Genomic DNA, 19,896 nt, shown 5'->3' with positions numbered 1-19,896 from the left:
CATTCAAATATTTAAAGGACTGAAGTTCTTTTCACTTGTACCCTAAATTAGGGCTTTATTATCTCTCTCACTTATGAGTATATAATACTAGCTAGAATATAGCCAATGTCTAGTGTTGGGTTTGTGTTAATTTATATTAAAATATATTTTAAGTATGGAATGTCTTTATTTCAATTACCTGTCTCCTAAAAACGATGCCAAATATTTTGAGTCACTTAATCACATCGCCTAATGTAAACTAATATTACCTATAAAGAAATATAGGGACAAATAGCCGGTTCGGTAAATAGACAGTTTTACAAAAAACTCCGATTAACATGTTTAATACAGATATTATTCTTACTATATTAATTGACCCATTGTACACTGATATGCTACAAGAGATAAATACTTCAAATGCTACTAAGCCAGATCCTAATTACGTCGATCGTTTCCTCTCGATCGGAAACTCTATGATATAGTGCATAAGATCTATTATCAAAAAGTTTGTGTGGTTTCTGTTCCTCAACCTACTCTCAGAAAGGCAGCTAAAACATTTTAACATTTATTTAACTATATTGCAATTTCTGGGGTGAAAGTTTTCAACCCAGAACTTGAAAAATCCTCTGTAAAAACAACGTAGGTTACGTTCACATCTGTGATTCACAATATGAATGTATTTCTATAAAAATAGTATAATAGTGATAAATATTATTTATCTACTGAAATAGTATATAAATAATAATACACCTCGTAAAGGTGTATATCATAATATACGAATAAAAAAAATACACCTCAAATTGAATTCTATTATTATAATTAATAAGGAGTTGTAGTATTATCATTTAAAAACGTCATAATTTATGATAAAACTTTTACCAAATAATATTGATAAGATTATACTAATAATAACAATTACAATATATAATATAATTGTGAGATGCCTCTATTTACTGAAAAATTGTTCGTTTAAATCTAGCCAAAATAAAAATAAAGTGTTAATATATATTTCTTTTTGACTCTCTCTTGGAGGAAAATAAAGCAATTCCAAGGGATTCCAGTACAACAGACAGATGTCTTCTATGATAACAAATGTAAAAAAATTCAGTAGCTGATTTCGGTTCGGTTTCACCTTTTTTGAAGGCGGTTAATTATGCTAAATCCCAAAAAAATTACATTTCAATAGAAAAATATGTTTATAGTAAACAATGCGCAGAATTTTTCAGTATAGCGAGTACTTTTATAAAAAAATCTTCATCTAAAATATTACATCTTAGACATTTTATAAAATTACTAAAAAATAGGGTTAAAAAAATATATAAAATTGTTTGAGTGGAACCACAGGAACCAAGCAGTATATATCGTACCATTATGTTATCTGTGATCGTACTGAAGTTAGGTGTTCTTCGACTACGCTTAGTAGCGTCACAAAGGAAAATAATAGTATGTCAGTGACAGTGTTGCTAACAGTGTTTTAGTTATCAGGCTAAGTTTAGATAACAAAAAATACAGAGATTAATAAAACGGATTCGCATACCAGATTGATTCCAAAAAAATAATATAATCACATGAAAAAATATCAAAATTCCGGAAATTATTGTATGTAGTTTATTTGTAACTACTTGTGTCCACATTATTTAAAAATATTTAGGCTTGTATGAGCTTTATTTTAGTGTTCTTAAATAAAAAAAAATTAAACCTTCAGATAGCTAGTGATTATAATTTAATATACAAGAAATTAGATGAGAATAAAAGGCTAGTTCTAGAAAAAAAAAAATTAGTAGGCAACACTCGTTAGCAGCGCAATTAGCCTGCGCTGCCGAGACCTTGAGGTGACCTATTACTATACTGAATATTGTACAAAACGAATGCTTTGCGTTAGTATTTCATTTCTTTACTAGTTATAGTACATTGTTCCATTCAGCTTACTGTTGGCCTGATGATTTGAGGAATCAGGACCCGATTCACTTATTTACTAATTGTTACATCTATTAATTAGTTCGTTTAGTTCAGTGTACAATATTCATCCACTCTTTACACTCCATCTTCCGGTGGGAAATATTTGGCATGTTTATTTATAATTGTAATCATAGGTAAGTATAAGACGTGTCCGAAAATGGCATTCATTTCATTGCATTTGCTGTCATACACAAAGCTGTATGATCGAATGAATGCTAACTACAGACGACAGTAGCTATGATTACATGAGTGAGAACAGCTGTGTGTACAAGAGTGCGGCATAGACAATTTGTATTAAATTAGTGTTATTTACTACCGTTTATTGCTCAAACTAAGTTTGCTGGTAGGCGATTTATTTATGTTTTGATACTTTTAGTAATATGTATTAATTTACTATTTCTCTTGCCCAGTTATTCATAAGACAAACATGTGTATTCATTTTATATAAATTTACAATCAATTTTGTAACAAATTGTGACAAATTAATATTGAAAAATTAAATACAAATAAAAACAGTTATCACAATTTCATAAATAGTTGCCCGAAATAATAAAAAAAACTTGTAAGGTTATGTGATCATACGGTATATAGGGATAGATAGAGAGGTACATATCATAGAATACGTATAGCGCCTGTCAGCTTATTATAGTCAAGTATTTGTGTACAATAATGTATTGTAAACAAATACATGACTAGTCAAATTGAAGTACGAATATATATTGCAAAATTGCAATCTTCACTTATTATTTTTGTTTTCTTTTTATAAGAAGAAATACAGACCCGTTTTAGCACTAAATACAAAACATCAACTGGATGTGTACAATTAATTCAGATATTATTAATTTATATTCAAACTAGCTGTTACCCACGAACTCGTCTACTTCAGAGATAAAATTTAGTTTTTCTAATAAATTTCATTAAGAATCGTTTAGACCCGCTATATAGTATAGAATGTATAAGTAATATTAAGTTAAGTGTAAGGTAAATACTAATATTATCTTATTAGTCCTTATCTCCGAACCTAAACTTAGGAAATTCTAAACATGCAAAACAGCTAGATCTCTTTATCGTAGGCAGGATACATATCACATAAGTTTACTAATATTTTACTTTTTGCCTTAATCAAAGGAGAAGACAATTATCAACTAAAATTGTCCCGTTTAGTCCTGTCCCAAAGATTCATATAAAGCTGACAGCATTTCTGCACTGAATTGTTGTAGAATATTGAAATAAATTGACACATACCTTTATAAGTATCGTTTTATAGTTTAATTTATCGCCACACACAAATTACAAAACAGTCGCTATCATAATGGCTATTTAACCTGTTATATATTTAGTATGAAAATAATTGATTGGATTTGATTGATTCATTATATTAGATTTTATTGAAGTGAATGGAACAAAAATATTATTTACTACTTATTAATTTATCTGTGATAAATATAAGCATTTTCTTGGTACAGATTAGCTATGCCTATAAATGAGATGGCAACACACGCCGATTACAAACAGACATATCTACGTGTTTCATTCTCTCATCGATAGCTATTGGTATATCAATTCGTCGAATGTTACGGAAAAGGAAATACAAAAAGCAAAGAGTAAAGTAAAGAAAAATAAACTTTATGTAGGTATCGGAAGAATTTACGGAAACCACACTGGCGCAGAGAACAACGTGAGGTCTTGAGCTTTACTTTTTTAATTTTCATAGAAAAAAATAAATTTCCAAGGTAAGAAATATATATTTCTAACATATATACCGTTAGTATGTCTATGAGCATATAAACAATATTATTATATACTCATAAAGAGACGCACTTACTTTATAGTTACAGTAATAACATCAACCAAATATGGACTATCTGTTTGATTTTAAAAAGCAATTAATCTTACTTCATGCTGAAATACTGAGCATTAAATACAATAAAAGATAAAGTACTAAAAAAAGTAATGGGGAACCTACCTATTTATATAAGTGCAGTAAATTTAAATTTTATTCTTGTAAGTACCTTGTTGGTATCCATATTACAATGCTTGTATTTTAAATTATTCGATAGAATGAACAGATTTTGTAACATAGCCATGTCAAACACTCGGCTTCAACTAAAACTACCAATTCGTTTTGGACGAGGTTGACTCATTGACATAAACAAAAGAAAAATGAAGTGCGATAATAATCATCATACTATATAAGTTTCAGTCCCTTTAATTTACCTATTTTTATTTTATACGTTGGAGTTGGAACCTTAAAATAAAAGATTTTACAGCGGATATGTAGGTAGATAGATTATTTTTGTACAAATAGCAAAAAATGTTATGCCTAGAATCTTTTTATATTGTAATATAATCACAACCTTTTATTATTATGTATATACATATAAATTATGTACACTTTGATAAGTAGTTTTTGTTTTTGCGACGCCTTTAATTAGCTTTATCATTGCCACATACATGACTTAATGCAAATTGTAACGCTGTTAGTTTTCTCATAAATAAAAAAAAGTACCTACCTACCTCTACTATAAATTATCTGGAACAAAAATTACTGTGTAAGTGGTACCCCTTAAGGTTTATATTAAGCAGTAATAATCTTTTAAAATAATGGTTCTCTTTATTTTTTAAATGATGTAGTAGCTCCGTAAATATGACTTATTACTTGTGTCATGAAAATCTAACGTAGATATGTGTAAAGAAAATTATTTCGGACGACCCTGAAACTAAACTATTCATGTTTCGACCTCCATATTATTATGCATTGCACTACTTAAGTCATTGTTTACCTTCCTTCTACTACAGGTTGTGCACTTGTGCACTTATATTTTAACTTAGTATAAGTAAGTCCACCTACCCTATTGGTTAAAATATACCTTATAAGGCTTATTTTAAAAAATTACGATAGTATTAAAGAAAGTTTTTGACATTTACTAATTTTATTATATATGGATAAGGAACTTACGTAAGTAAAATTAACTTTAAATTAAATACGTATAGTTCGGTTGTGACCGAATAATTTTACGTAATTCTTGGTAGAAAATATTTGTTCTAATTTACCTTTTTTTCAGAATGCCTGCAATTCGCTTACTAGGCCGCAAATGGTTGTTTGCCGCGGATGACCTCGTATTTCCCTGCGTTATAGAAATACCTTTCAGAATAGTATGGTATGCAATAATTTAATAACATATTTGCCGATTTTAAATAGAAGACTAGTATTTCTGGACTTTTAGACAATCAATCTTACAAACAACTTTATACTTGCTCCCATAATCATATTATATGGCTATATTATACACATTTCGGTTTTTTAATGCGTGATAGAATGTTTCACCCGCCTGCGCTAACGGTATACGCTGGCGGGGAAGACACTAGTGGAGGATGATGAGATGAGCACGAAATCAGGTCAGCCCTTTGTGGCGAATTCACAAGAAATTAAGAACGATTATTTCCAGGAGGAACCGTGTGGAAGTCGACTTAAAATGGTATATCACAAGTATTACTAACAATCTGCCTCCCACTTTGTATTGTTTTTTGTGTATGATAATAGAATGGTGCAGCCGCTGTGGTAACGGTTTGAACTGGCGGAGCACCAGTGGAGGATGATGAAGTTAGTCAGTCAGCAAATCGTGGCGAGTTCAGCAGAACCACGATGGTTTCCAGGCGGGACCATGTGGAGGTCGACCTAACATAGTATATTGCTAGTAATAATATTATTAGTAACATTCCTAACAATCCCTTTCTATCCTATGTTTATTGGTTATTTAATTCTACAGGTTGGTGCTAATATCGTTAGTAGTGGCGCATGAATATGAAAACACATGGTTGTGTAATTCAACCGGGCCCGACGGATGGTTGGTGCGCTTATACTTATGTGGCACCTTAGTACTTCAGGTGGTGTTGTTATTGCTGTTGCCAATTCTAGCGTATCAGTCCGCAAGAGGCACAATAACTACCCCCAGAAAGTTGGTTCCTCCATTAATTTATATCAAGTAAGTACCTACATTTTTATGTGAACTAATATTGTAAAGAGAACTGATGAACTTTTTAATTTATTTGACAGAAAAGAACATTATATGCAAGTAATAGGCATTTATTTTAATTTATTATTCGCCGTACGAGTCGTTTATAAACATAAACTTGTGAAAAATTAAAATTTTATTCCGAAATGGCACTCGACATGCATACATTTGTATGTATCTAGGGACAAGAGGCGAGTCTAAAGTAAACTGTCACGGTTTCGATTAAGTATTTTATTTTGCAGTTAGAATATAGTATTATCTTATCTGTGGTTACTGTAGCAGAAATCATACCGATCCTTGTTCATGTATCAAATACTTTGATTTAAATTATAGATAACACGTTGAACCTCTTGACTCTGAATTTGCAGTATTTATAGAGTGCATATTACTTTGTACATTATATTTAAATACGGAGTCAAAAATATTTATTCTCATATTTTTTGCCACATAGACACGTCATATGTTTTTGTCACTATTCCTACTGGCTCCGCTAGCTACTTCAATTGAGAAAAACTGACAAGAAACTCGACTACACCTACATCTTTTTTAAATATTATTAAACACCAATTTATCAGCCTTTTCTTATTTATTAAAATATATTGTAAATGACCTGAATTTATATTTTTTGAAACAGTACCATACTTTATTGTAAGATTGTATATTTTATATATTTCTTGTTTTTATTTCAGCCTGTTCATGACTGTTATAGAGCTGTTACTTAACATTTTAGGATCTATATGGATATTCTCGGATGCCATCGAATGTTCTATGACACGAACATTTTCGAATAGAGTTATATTTTGTAAGTATAATTGTAGTTACTTCCTCTACTACTTACTACTTTTATTGTGGTGTTTAAATGTGAATAATTAACAACATATTCTGTTAGAATATCCTAATTCTTCCAGCCATAAGTGAAACCTTAATCATAAAAATACTAATAGATTGTTTTCGTTCGTCACGACTTTGAGTTTTATATGTAAAGAAAATGTATAAAAAATATAATTAAATTTTATTTTTTAGACCTAATAATAATAACGTGGATACGAATGGCAATACTATTAATAACTATATACAGCTTCTACGATCCACTGGGATCTGTAGATTACGAAGAGTTACAAGATGAATCGATGAAAGCCTGGTACAATAAAAAACTCGTGGAGGCGTGGGTGTGGAGACTTAAATGGGCTTTATTGTTGTTAGAAAGAGACGAACAGAGTAAGGAGGCGATTGAAGAAACTGCACGTAAGTGATAAATAATAGTACCTAACCTAGATAGTAATTCACGCAGCCCTATCTAGTCCTAAACCTAGACCTGAACTTGTATTATGGATAGTAAATAACTGATTCAAACATTTCAATAAGTTTTTGTCGTGACAATCATATTCACGTTTCTAGTCATCCCGAGACCACTCTTGAGGCAGCGGTATTTAATGGATGTTTTCGACTACGTTAATTGTGTACCTATTCAGACGAGACACAAGTAATGGATGAGCATGAAATCATAGTATTAATTATAGATTCCAAGAACGACTACTTTACCACTAGTTTCCATTATTCCCTCCCCTCTCTGAAACTGGTTTATCTGCTGTATGGTCTTACATAAACGTCATATATTGTTTCCTGAACATTTCATTAATCGCTATCGTAACAATTTATGAATGAGAGTGGAAGTTGTCATTATCTTATCGAGCAATTACAGTACCTATACAGTTTTCAATAGCCCATTCTTAAGCAGACACCCAACAACACTGAAAATAAACTATATTTTAAAACGGTCTTATTTTCTTAAATTTTGTTTATTTTTAAACTAATCTTTATCTATACATAGTATAAAATAAAGTTACCTGCGCTGTCTGTTCGCTTATCTATATATACATATGTAGATATATCTATATTACGCAAAGGATTTTAATGCAGTCTTCAATAATAGATAAAGTGATTCCAGAGGAAGGTTTATAAGTATATAACATGTATATTATAGCACAGATAACATAATACATAGTATAGAACTAGCCGAGAAATTCAAAGATTTGTAATTCATCTGTGGGAAGTCGGGACGGGTCGTCGGTATTTATAAACATATTAGATTGTAACTTATATTCCAGTATATAGTTAAAAAATTACGTGGCTATACTAATTTAGTTGCTAATTCTATAAATGTCGAAATCTATTCTTTTGTGTATTACCGAATATGTATATGTTATTTTACTCATTTGGGTGCTTCTCTAAGAGTATATTATGTAAAATTTAATAATGTAATACAATCTGTCCTTATTTTGTAACTGTCCACTGTATCCAATATTATAAATTAAAACCATTTCAGGACTACTCGCTACTTTGTATAGATCAACAGATTTTGTTCTATCCGACATATATGCTGGTTGCGTACTCTTAAGGATACGCCAAAAACGTCTTAGCAAGCTGAGCGATGAAACAGACAATGAAAGGTCTCATTACACTACAGACGTAAATAAAATGTTCACTGATACACCGGCTTGGATGAATTTAGAGGACGCCTATCGTTATCTTAGATTATCGGTGGCAGCTTACGGCTGGCTGTATGTGATGTACAATAACCTTTGTACGTCATGTTGTCTGTTGGCGCCTTATCTACGGTGTTGCTGTCACAAGTGAGTTCCTATACTACCCATAAATATTGTAGTGTTTTCAGTAGATCAAGTATTACAGTGTAATTTTAAAATTACACTATATAAGATCGCAACGAATGAAAGGTAGGTATCGCGGATGTCACCTGTTTACATGATGTCCGTAGTGCTCATGTTACCCCTTACCATCAGGTGAGTCGTCAGCTTGTGTGCCATTCCAATTACAAAAAAAACTGTGATTAATCAAAGTCATTGTCATAATTGAGACGGAATTTGCAAGTAATTGACTGGTGTAGAGAAAGATTGTTACCAGTGCACTAATATAAATGAGACATGTCAAAAAATTAGGTAGATATATAAGGGAAAATAAATATAAATTTCATAAAAAAAGTAATATGATTAACATTATTATGTATTCTTATCAGTATCAGACGAATAAAAAGTAAATAGGTTAACTTACTACGCAACGCTATAAATTTGTTTATATGTCACTTAAAATGTAATAAATTGTCATAGATAAGTGCCTAGCATTTCCTAAAGTACATCCGTGATCAAACTTGTAAATATCCCTACTACCACAGATAACATAATATTACATACAGATACCCCATCCCATACAAGAAAATGGTTCCTTCCTAACTCGGGCTATTCTTCGGGCTATTTTATTTCGCCACCGTAGCCGCTAGATGTCGCTAGATCTGAAGCAGTTCGGATTACTAGTGGGTGCTTAGTAACAAAGCATGAAAATAGATGGCAGTGAATTCAGTCTACATGACATCTGTTTTGCAAACAGATGTATATAATAGATATGTAGGTAACTGTATCGTGTACCTCATTAGGGACGATTCAAGATTCAATGTAAATGTGTAGGTATAATATCGTTAGCCGACACTCTGCAGATATGGCTTATGTGCCAATGTATATACCTATTGTGTTATGGTTTATTTTACATTCCATGCCTATTTTTTTTGATTTGTTGTAACGCGTCTGCGCTATACGTATAGCCTGATTTTCATACGTTTATACTCGTACGTATCAAAATCGGGCTATACGATTTTTTATTTCAATCGTTATATGTATGAGACTGATTTTAGCTACAATTAATTTACTGGTATATACCTCATGTATTCTACGATGTACCCCTCTTTTACCTAATGAGAATTCCGCTATATCTTATATATAAATTTTGTATCACAGTGTTAGTTGCCATATTTCTCCCACATTTTGATGAAATTTGATATGTATACTTCAGACCTGGTCTGAGGTAGGGTTGTTATCTATTTTTTATACCCCTAAGTCATAGGGGTGGCCTACCCCGAAAAAATATTTTTTTGTATTATGGACAATTTTTTATTTATTTATAATGTTACATTGAAAATACATACACGCCTAAATTTTCACCCGTCTTTCACCAACCCCTATTTTTAATAGCGATATTCTTACAAATATTATAAATGCTAAAGTAACTCAGTCTGTCTGTTTGTCTCGCTTTCACGCCAAAACTACTGAACTGATTTAATTGAAATTTGGTAGACAGATAATGTAGACCCTGAGAAAGGCTACTTTTTAATGCGAAAAAGTATTGAAAGGCGAAATGAAAGGCTATATGAGGATATCGTAATTTTTAAAGTCAGATCTTGTAAGATTAAGTGAACAGGGTCGGTCTAGGTTTTTCATTATTAGAAATGTGTAACGGGGTAACACGTTATTTAGTGCGAAATTGTGTATATTACAATAAAATTTAACGAGAAAATATTATAATGATATCACTGGGACACTCATTGCCTTACTACTATATCGTCCGTTAGTCGCGAACTTTCTGGAAACACGAGAGGCGCTATCCTATTGGTCGGTCGGCGCGGTTACCGCGCGTAGATGAGTAGATGAAGTACTTAGACGAGTCTCACGGCGCCGCAGCGTAAGTACTTACTATACATACGTAGTATACATATGGGTATTACAAATGTTTTTATTACTAGTAATATTACTCTGTTATCTAAGCAAGTAATGTGTGCTTATTTTGAACTTGATAACATTCTGAATTACTCGTATATCTTTCAATATCTTTAGCGGTATAAACCAGGTTATGTACTACTACTAGTATTGTTAGTGAGGGATAAAGTTGATGAACAAAAATAAAACAATATTCGTATTAAAAATATATTCATCTAATATTTTTAAGTTTCTTCCAAATATAAGGGGTCTGACATGGGGTGTTATGTACCTACATTAAAAAATACTTTTTGAAATGTATGAAAGAAACGTATTGTATGAAATTTTTGAAATGTGTGAAATGTATGCACCTACATTAAAAGATAATTTTTGAAATGTATGAAAGAAATGTATTGTATGAAATTTTTGAAATGTATGAAATGTAAGGACCTACATTAAAAGATAATTTTTGACATGTATGAAATGTATGAAAGAAATGTATGTACCTACATAAAAAGTTCATTTTTGAAATGTATGAAATGTATGAAAGAAATGTATGTACCTACATTAAAATATAATTTTTGAAATGTATGAGATGTATGAAAACAATGTATGTACCTACATAAAAAGTTCATTTTTGAAATGTATGAAATGTATGAAAGAAATGTATGTACCTACATTAAAAGATAATTTTTGACATGTATGAAATGTATGAAAGAAATGTATGTACCTACATTAAAAGATAATTTTTGACATGTATGAAATGTATGAAAGAAATGTATGTACCTACATTAAAATATAATTTTTGAAATGTATGAAAGTAATGTATGTACCTACATTAAAATATAATTTTTGAAATGTATGAGATGTATGAAAGAAATGTATGTACCTACATAAAAAGTTCATTTTTGAAATGTATGAAATGTATGAAAGAAATGTATGTACATTAAAATATAATTTTTGAAATGTATGAGATGTATGAAAACAATGTATGTACCTACATAAAAAGTTCATTTTTGAAATGTATGAAATGTATGAAATAAATGTATGTACCTACATTAAAAGATATTTTTGACATGTATGAAATGTATGTACCTACATTAAAAGATAATTTTTGACATGTATGAAATGTATGAAAGAAATGTTTGTACCTACATTAAAATATAATTTTTGAAATGTATGCACCGTACAATAACAATACACGTTAAACATCATACCACAGAGTCATACGCAAGTTAAAAACAAACTGCTATGATATTAATGAGAAAGGAAAATAAACTTTATGGTATTCGAGTTAGGGTCGATTTCTATATTTTTTTTAAAACTATTTTAATCTTACCAGTTGCCAGTATTCGAAGACAGCTACGATTCGTACTCGATATTTTAAATTATTATGTAATCGATTTTTCAGTACAAATGTAAATAACCAACGACACTAATAATGTACTACTATATTCCGTTCTTTGAAACGGAATACTGCTATACTTAATACAAAATAATGAAAATTTACTGTTCACAACGACTCATTAAAAGCATCATCGAATAATGCGCTGTAACAAAATCCTGTTATCGATTATTAAAAAAAATCGATAATACATGTATTTATTTTTAATATGACAACACTTCATACATAAGTATTATTGGAAATAGTATTATTTGCTTTTTCGGCTATTTTTAATTTACTTAAACTTTTTTTATATGTTTAATTTACAATAATAATATATTAAGTGCTTATTATTGGAAAATATAAAAAAGACATTTAATTAGGCCGATACAAATGACAACAATGCCATCTATGAAAGCATTTTGAAAACATTGAGCCCCGTATTAGCACTGATTAAAGTGTAATTAAGTACTGGAAAATAACAAAATGAGTAAATATATGAAAATTACTTTTCTAAACGCATTATTTCATTTTAACATGTATATATATTTTTTTAAAAATGGATTAAACTATTTTGAAAACACAGTTTTGTTTTTTAAAACGTTTGCAAAACTATGAAGAATTCCATCGATACCAATCACGCCATCTATATGCAACTTTTAGCAATAATAATGGCTACTTCCTCATTGAGTGCCACTGCTACTACTAACATTTGCGCGGGTCAGCGACAATTGACAGTTAGGGCATGGTTAATACTACATATTATAATATACATATATATTGATACGTACCATTAATTAGTAAACAGTTTACCCGTGATCATGGCGGTTGAAACACTGCCGAAATATCAGGAACTCGATAAATAAATATAAAACGTGGTTAGATCCCGTGATTTTTACTAATAATTATACCTATAAATAATGACCGCGTCAAATTTAAAGTAGTGTATATTGATATTTCTAATATACCTATTTCATAAAGTATATAATGCATTACATGAAAAATATAAAATTATCATTATCCTGTTAGCGGCAAATAAATATTGCTACGATAAAACAAGTACAACCCACCAAGTTGTAGAAGTACCTACCAACCTACCAACTTCTATAAGATAGATATATAATAGCTATATTGTAGAATAGGACTCGAATAATTTAGATCCGCCCTATATTTTATGATAAGCATTACGACAAAAGCCATCTTATTATAACCTTAATTACGATTCCTGTCCTACAGTTTGGTCGACCATATGTTTCTTTGGACTGCTCTTTATTTTTGCACCGCTCCAGTGTTCAATGAGAAGTTAAGCCTTCGTAATTCTATAACATTATAATGCCATATAATATTACTTATATCTTATCTATAGATACTTACTATAAGCGCATATAAATGGATAGCCTTGAACTTTGTGCAAACAGTTGTAATTCAGCGACTGGGTTTGTATGTAGTTTGTAGAGATTATCTGAGGGAAAAGTAAATATATTTATATGTTGACCACTAGACTTCCATATATGTACATAGATAAGCGAGAGCGTAGATATGGATTGTATCCAGTAATACAAACCGTCTTATACTTAAAAAAAAGAATACTGTACAATAATGACATCCGAGCAGTTACCAATTTTATTATAAAGAAAATTAATTTAAATATATCGTTATAAAGCATAATAAATAATAGTTGAGTTATTTATTAGACACCTACTAGTTTAATTTTTATACCATACTTTATCTAGTCAATAAATATAATTTGAAAGGAAAGAACTTTATTGTAGTTTTTTGTGTACTATTTAAAATAATAGGTATATGACGATTTCCCCATTACTAACATAAAGTAGCAAGAATTTTTATTATTGACGCTCAAGGCTGCAATTTATCAACTATATATAGTCAAACATATATTGAAGGATATCGAAATAAAGATTTTGTTCAACGTACTTTTTGTAATGTACCTACAATAATGGAATGGTGCACCCATCTGCGCTAACAGTTTTACGCTGACTGGCCACCAGTGGATGATGATGGGATGAACATGAGGTCAGAGCAGTTACCCCAACGTGACAATTTCACCAAGAATTTACCATAACGATTTCAAGAGGCATCCGCGTGGAGGTCAACCTGACAGTCGCTAGCAATGGGGTCATCATTCTACAGTCTATATTACTAACAATCATCATTTCCAACAATCAAGTCCTTCTTTCAAAAAAAAATCTGACCCTGACGCCAAACTACCAAACTAAACTACTTTATTTTAATAAATTAATTTACAATATTATCCTGCAGACCTACCGAAGTCGAAGTGGAAGGTGACAACTGCTGCATGTGTAATTATGCTGGCCTTAAAACTATATCTAAAGTGGACGACTCGGATATCATTTATCTTTCGTTCACTAACAAAGTCTTTGAGGTTGGTTTGCATTATTTGTTTCAATATAGAAAGAACACGAAGGTATATCATAGCTCTTCGGAAAGGCATGAATGAACCTATTACTGGATTATATAATGACGTGCCTCAGTATCACCCTTCATATACCTAAGTAAGCGGCCATTCCAGTTTCATTAAACTATATTATACTATCCTATTTATACAGAAATATACTATAAACTATCTACACATAAATAGAGTTAGTTTTGTTTCTGTAATTTTTTTTAAAGATTGATCGTTATTTTGATGGCTTTGGTGGTCTAGTGGTTTAGCACACTTTACTTCCCAAGGTCGCAGGTTTGATTCCTCGCACGATAAAACGAGAAGTAGATAGCGCTAAGTGAATTGGCCTGGATTATTGCTACTCCTGAGAAAAAAAAATTATGTACCCACGTTGGGACTTGTAGAACTATAATTTTAATCAGTACTTGAAATATTTTATTTTGTCATTTATTAATTTAAAATTATTCGCAGGTAGCGTATTACGTAGTAGCCGTCCATGAACAGAAGAGTATTGTAGTAACAATACGTGGAACAATTTCGTTCCCTGATATGTTCACAGACTTGGCAGGCGGCAGCGAGGAATTTAAAGTTGAGGGTAAGACAAATCATATTATATTTATAAGTAGCAGACAACTGCTACACACAAGTGTACCTTAAAATATACCTGTTACTTACTATTTTAGTTATTATTTACTGAATATTTTAGCATTAAATACTTAGCTCTAGCGCACTCCTCTTATTCAAAATTATTATTACTATTATTTTTGCGAGCTCAAATAAGATGGACTTAATAATAAACATAACGACTTTGCAATAAATACATGAATCATAGCCATCATCTTATGATAGCGATAACGATACTAGCATTCACCAAATTGACTGGTAGTTAGTTATTGGTTTTGATTGTTTTTTGGTTGGTATTTTCAAAATTAGTAGGTATTTAAGTATTTCGAGTTGAAGTTTAAGATCATTGTCCTTAAATAATACATCCTGAAACATCAAATACCTATAGTTTTATATAGGTAAAAGTGTTTTATTGGGCTGCTATATTGGACTTTCAAGTTGACAAGTTTTAACACGGACCAGAGAGAACCAAATATTATGAAATCATTTTAAATACTTTATGGATGGCCACTTGAATAAAAAATGCTACATATTGCAAAGTCTATAATTACTTTCTCATTTAATACTTTCTGCGTGTAACCTTAATGTATACTTGTTTCAAAAGGACTGCCAGAAGGAAGTAGAGCTCATAAAGGTATGGCGTTAGGCGCTAGTAAAACTATGCAGAGCGTGGAGCCTGTGCTAGAAAAAGCTTTCGAAACATATCCAGATTACAATCTTGTAGTCACAGGTAAACATATGTACCTAGAGGTATATTAAAAGATAGTCGAGTTTTGAAGAAATTTTCCATTTTTCTTTTTTCACTGATATGGCAAATATTCCACCTGATGTAAACTGGTAACCGTTGCATGCACATATATGCACCTCTCATGACTTGCTGTTGCTATAGGTGCCATGGGGACACACCCTGTATCCTGTAATTTCAGTACCATGACAGACCCTTACAACTGAAATACAGCTTACAAAACAAGCTGCTTAGCATCTGAATTAGATGAGAAAAACACCCACGATTTCTTATTTTCTCTCACACGATGCAACTCACGATTTATTATTCAAGCAAATATTTTTTTAAATAAATCGTATTGTGCAATTAAATTATTGCCAATGTTCCATTAGAAGTAGTGGATTTATTAAAACGTTTAAGTATGATCTTAATTGACGTAAACTTAAGGCTTAAATTTACTTGGTTACATGATATGACCACCCTAAATCCTTTTATGTATCGATAGAAGAAGTATTGAATTCTATTGGACAACTATGTACGTATTAAACCATCTACGTTATTTCGAATCAATTATTATTCTTCTTTGTTAAGAATTATTTAAGTATTGTTTATAGAATTAGTATTAATAGTAAAATTAATGTTATTTTTTAGGACATAGTCTTGGCGCTGCAGTAGCTGTACTACTGGGAATATTATTAAAACCTAAATATCCCAATGTCAAGGTATTCTCCTTCTCAGGTCCAGGTAAGCTGGAATGAAGTGCCAAACTATTTTATTGTGTACTTATTATGACTTTCTTATAAATTATGAACCTAATTAGACAGAAAGAATTAAAATAATCGTTCTGTATATACTTTTTTTAGATAAAAGCCTGTGTTCTTTCCTCGTGTTAACGTGTCGAGTTTAGTTGTGAAGACGTTACGAATAGACAGACAGAAACATTTATATTATTTGTAAAATTATTAGACAATATTTTTTATGCAATTTTATATTCCAGCGGGATTATTAAGTCGTGAAGCAGCTAAATATACAGAGAGCTTTGTTATGACTGTGGGACTTGGAGATGACCTCGTCATGAGGCTGGGTGTGCTCAGCGTACAAGACTGTAGGGATAAACTAATTCAGTCATTACACGCAACTAGGTTACCAAAGGTAAATTGCAAAATATTTCTATAGAAACCATCTACAATTTTAAATGTACCTACCACTTAAATAGTTATTAGATAAAAATATTACATTGATTTGTTTATTACAGTATAGGATAATATTAAAAAGCATCAAATATGCTTTCACTTCAATACCTGAGAGCGACCTCGACGCTACATGGAAAAATCCAGACAATTTGGAAGCTTACCTGTTGAGTAGTCCCAACTTACCAAGAGCCTATCCGGTGAGCAGTCTAATAATAATAATAATATATCGTCACAAATATTAACTTAGGTGGTGTATTCAGTTGCCTTGTCAACTGTTTGAGGTAGTAGTGAACGCAACACTTACTTGTCCACATTTCGCTAGTGCCAAATGGAGGGCCTAATGCCATCTCTCAGTCATTTATGGTTAATTATAGATGTTTTCCTCACTGGAAAATGACTGAGAATAAAACTTCACTTAAAATTTTAAAGTGTATCAGATTTTAATAATAAAAATAATAAAAATGTAACGGCCCGATGTTTAGTAGGTATTGTTACCAAGCAGTGTATTTGTGTGTGACAATAAGGTAAACCTATTTCATAGGTTTTACCTTATTATCGCCATGACAAGGATTTTTATTTTACTTTTATTTTACAAAATTGAAATTTGTTGTTTATACACAAAATAGACTCTATGAAAGATTAGTATGAATAAGAAATTAGCAAAAAATGGGATTTTTTTACTCAACTACGCCGAACTATATATATATGTTAATCTGTTCCCTCATAACCACAATGATATATAATAGACAATAGTTCTTTAAAATTAATCTTTATTAGCTGTATCCCTTGTCGCTGCCTATATACCTACATGGATAGGTCTAATAATCTATAGATGAACAAATAATAGGTCAAGTATTTTGTTAGTTTTTCCATTACAAACATACAAAATAATCTTAAACTTTTCTCTGTTTTATATTAGTATACTTAGATACGCAGGTATGAACCATTGACCACTAGATGAATCATATTCAGTTATTGTCTGGTTCTTGGATTTATTAGTACTACGCGATAAATAGGTAATACTTATTTATAAAATGTAGTTAAGACTATAACTAAGCCACTATATGAAATATGTTATATATTGTAATATAATATTTTATTTGACAATAAATAATAATAAATATTTATTGACAATAATATTTTTTCAGGAAACCGAGCGTTTATATATCGGTGGTCGAGTCTTTCATATCATACGACATCAATCTGACAGGTAAGCTTATTTTGAACAGCTATCACGCTATAATCACATAGCTGTTATATGATTCAGCCGTGAAAGGTTCAGGGTGAAGGCTATCGTAATTTCGATCCCCGTTTGAATATAAGGAGGAAATCATAGCTAACATGCATTAGTGTGTTTAATCAAGGCTTCTGTATAGTCAGACATTAGCCTGATCACATAGCTACAAAATGCCTCAATTGGAACGTTACGTAATTGAAGAAAGTTATTCACATTCGGGCAACCTTACGACTTACCGACTGTACCTATATTACCAGCCTAATATATTCATTAATACAAAAAAGACCACTCGAACCTCTCAAGTGACAGATCTTAATATTTGCTTTTGTTTACCAAAACACAATTTCTGTACAGAAAATCGGGTAAGCAAGAACCAAAATACAGCATGCGATGGGCGGCGGCTGAGGACTTCAATGAAATTCAAGTGATGCCACGGATGTTGCTTGATCACTTACCCGAAAATGTTTACGACGCTGTTAAAACAGTAGTTTATGAGATCCGAACAAGCAGAGCCAGAACTATACGAGTTGCCTTAAATAGACAATAAACACAATTCAAATGTCGGTGTGGCCTTAAATCGTGTTGGGACTATATACACTAAAAGTTCAGTACTCATATGAGATCTTTTAATTATAAATCCCCAAGATCTGATAATAAACAAAATTATGATATATTTTTTTATGAATACGTAAATTTCTCCGTTTCTAAATTAAAAATAATTATTGTACTGTATTTTGAAAGAACAATATATTTTCAAAATACATTACAATAATTATTTTTAATTTAGAAACGGTATATCTAATTAATTAATATAACAGTATTATATTATTCTACATCAAATCGTTGATAATATAATTGTTAGTGAGTGCCTAATTATGTCAATAATTTTATTCGATCTAAGTCAAAATATATTTAGTAATTAACGTATTATATTAATTTTGGTGGTAGTTGCGATAATGAAACAGATAACAAGTATTATACATCTGAATCGGCGATGATTATTTTTATTATTAAAGAGTCGGATAGAAATAAGAACATATTTAGTTTTAAGATTTAATGCGATACTTCTGCAGGAACTCGTTGCTTTTATTTGGCATCTATTTCCGCTACAATATTGTGCCATAATTAAGAGTAGCTATAAAATAATATTGCTTTAATGATAATTAACTACCTATTTAAGCTATCACTTTTTCATTTCGTGCGTATATGCTTTTTCTTAGATCTGTTTATTTAACTAATATAATATGTGTAAAAGTTTTATGGAAATGTTATGATTGAATAATCAATCATTTGCTAATTTATTATGTAACTTTTTTTTTTAAACAAATAAGAAACTTCTATTTATATCTTTATATTTATTTTGAGAGCACAAGTCGTTGATATAAAATTAATGTACAGCGAGAGTTACAAACGATTCAATTCAATTTCAAAAATTATGTACTTTACAGTCTTCATTTCCTAGTAATTTATAATTATTTTTATTAATATCCTTCACATTTATACAAGTTATAAATATGAAATTTAGATGGACTTTATACGCATTGCAATGTTGCATTACGCCATATTCAATATATTAATCATCATAATTTATACTCAATGGAAACGTATTAACTATTTTTGTATAAATTCTAGGCGTATAAAATCCGTTAGTATAGTTTGTACTTAATATAATTTCTTTCAATTTATTTAGAATTCCTAATTTAAAGATGCAATCATGGTAGCCAATTTTCTATTTATAACTCTTCGTATTTCCTCTCGAGCGTTTAATACAATATGTGATATTTGCATGACTTATAATATTATTATTGAAATAA

The 19,896-nt window shown here is 30.6% G+C and overlaps 1 protein-coding gene across 4 annotated transcripts; it reads left to right on the top strand.

Annotated features, from left to right (window-relative positions):
• Positions 1 to 1,767: 1,767 nt before the first annotated feature.
• On the top strand, positions 1,768 to 19,867 carry LOC131850838 (diacylglycerol lipase-beta-like). 4 transcript variants are annotated; one of them, XM_059201206.1, is made up of 15 exons: positions 1,768 to 1,856; positions 3,405 to 3,671; positions 5,004 to 5,099; positions 5,709 to 5,924; positions 6,644 to 6,756; positions 6,978 to 7,199; positions 8,281 to 8,587; positions 14,160 to 14,283; positions 14,776 to 14,899; positions 15,533 to 15,658; positions 16,304 to 16,396; positions 16,650 to 16,804; positions 16,908 to 17,042; positions 17,994 to 18,055; positions 18,437 to 19,867. In XM_059201206.1, exons 3-15 carry the CDS (start codon positions 5,005 to 5,007, stop codon positions 18,627 to 18,629), a joined length of 1,965 nt encoding a protein of 654 aa, XP_059057189.1. In that variant the 5' UTR covers positions 1,768 to 1,856; positions 3,405 to 3,671; position 5,004; the 3' UTR covers positions 18,630 to 19,867. The 4 variants fall into 4 exon arrangements, with proteins under 4 accessions (XP_059057189.1, XP_059057191.1, XP_059057190.1 ...); XM_059201208.1 differs by having other exon boundaries at positions 1,796 to 1,811; XM_059201207.1 differs by lacking the exon at positions 1,768 to 1,856 and adding an exon at positions 1,886 to 2,072.
• The last annotated feature ends 29 nt before the right edge of the window (positions 19,868 to 19,896 follow it).

The sequence above is a fragment of the Achroia grisella genome, unplaced genomic scaffold, assembly GCF_030625045.1.
Source record: "Achroia grisella isolate CSIRO2021 unplaced genomic scaffold, CSIRO_AGI_Agris_v1 utg779, whole genome shotgun sequence".
NCBI lineage: Eukaryota > Metazoa > Arthropoda > Insecta > Lepidoptera > Pyralidae > Achroia > Achroia grisella.
Note: the sequence above shows the minus strand (reverse complement) of the source record. Positions and strands in the feature narration are given on the sequence as shown.

Excerpts from the sequence above, each read along its gene's own strand:
- LOC131850838 (XM_059201206.1), top strand. The coding sequence starts at position 5,005 with ATGCCTGCAATTCGCTTACTAGGCCGCAAATGGTTGTTTGCCGCGGAT. Across the intron at positions 5,925-6,643 it reads CCTCCATTAATTTATATCAA|CCTGTTCATGACTGTTATAG; the intron begins GTAAGTACCTAC and ends TTTTTATTTCAG. Across the intron at positions 16,397-16,649 it reads ATTCTCCTTCTCAGGTCCAG|CGGGATTATTAAGTCGTGAA; the intron begins GTAAGCTGGAAT and ends TTTATATTCCAG.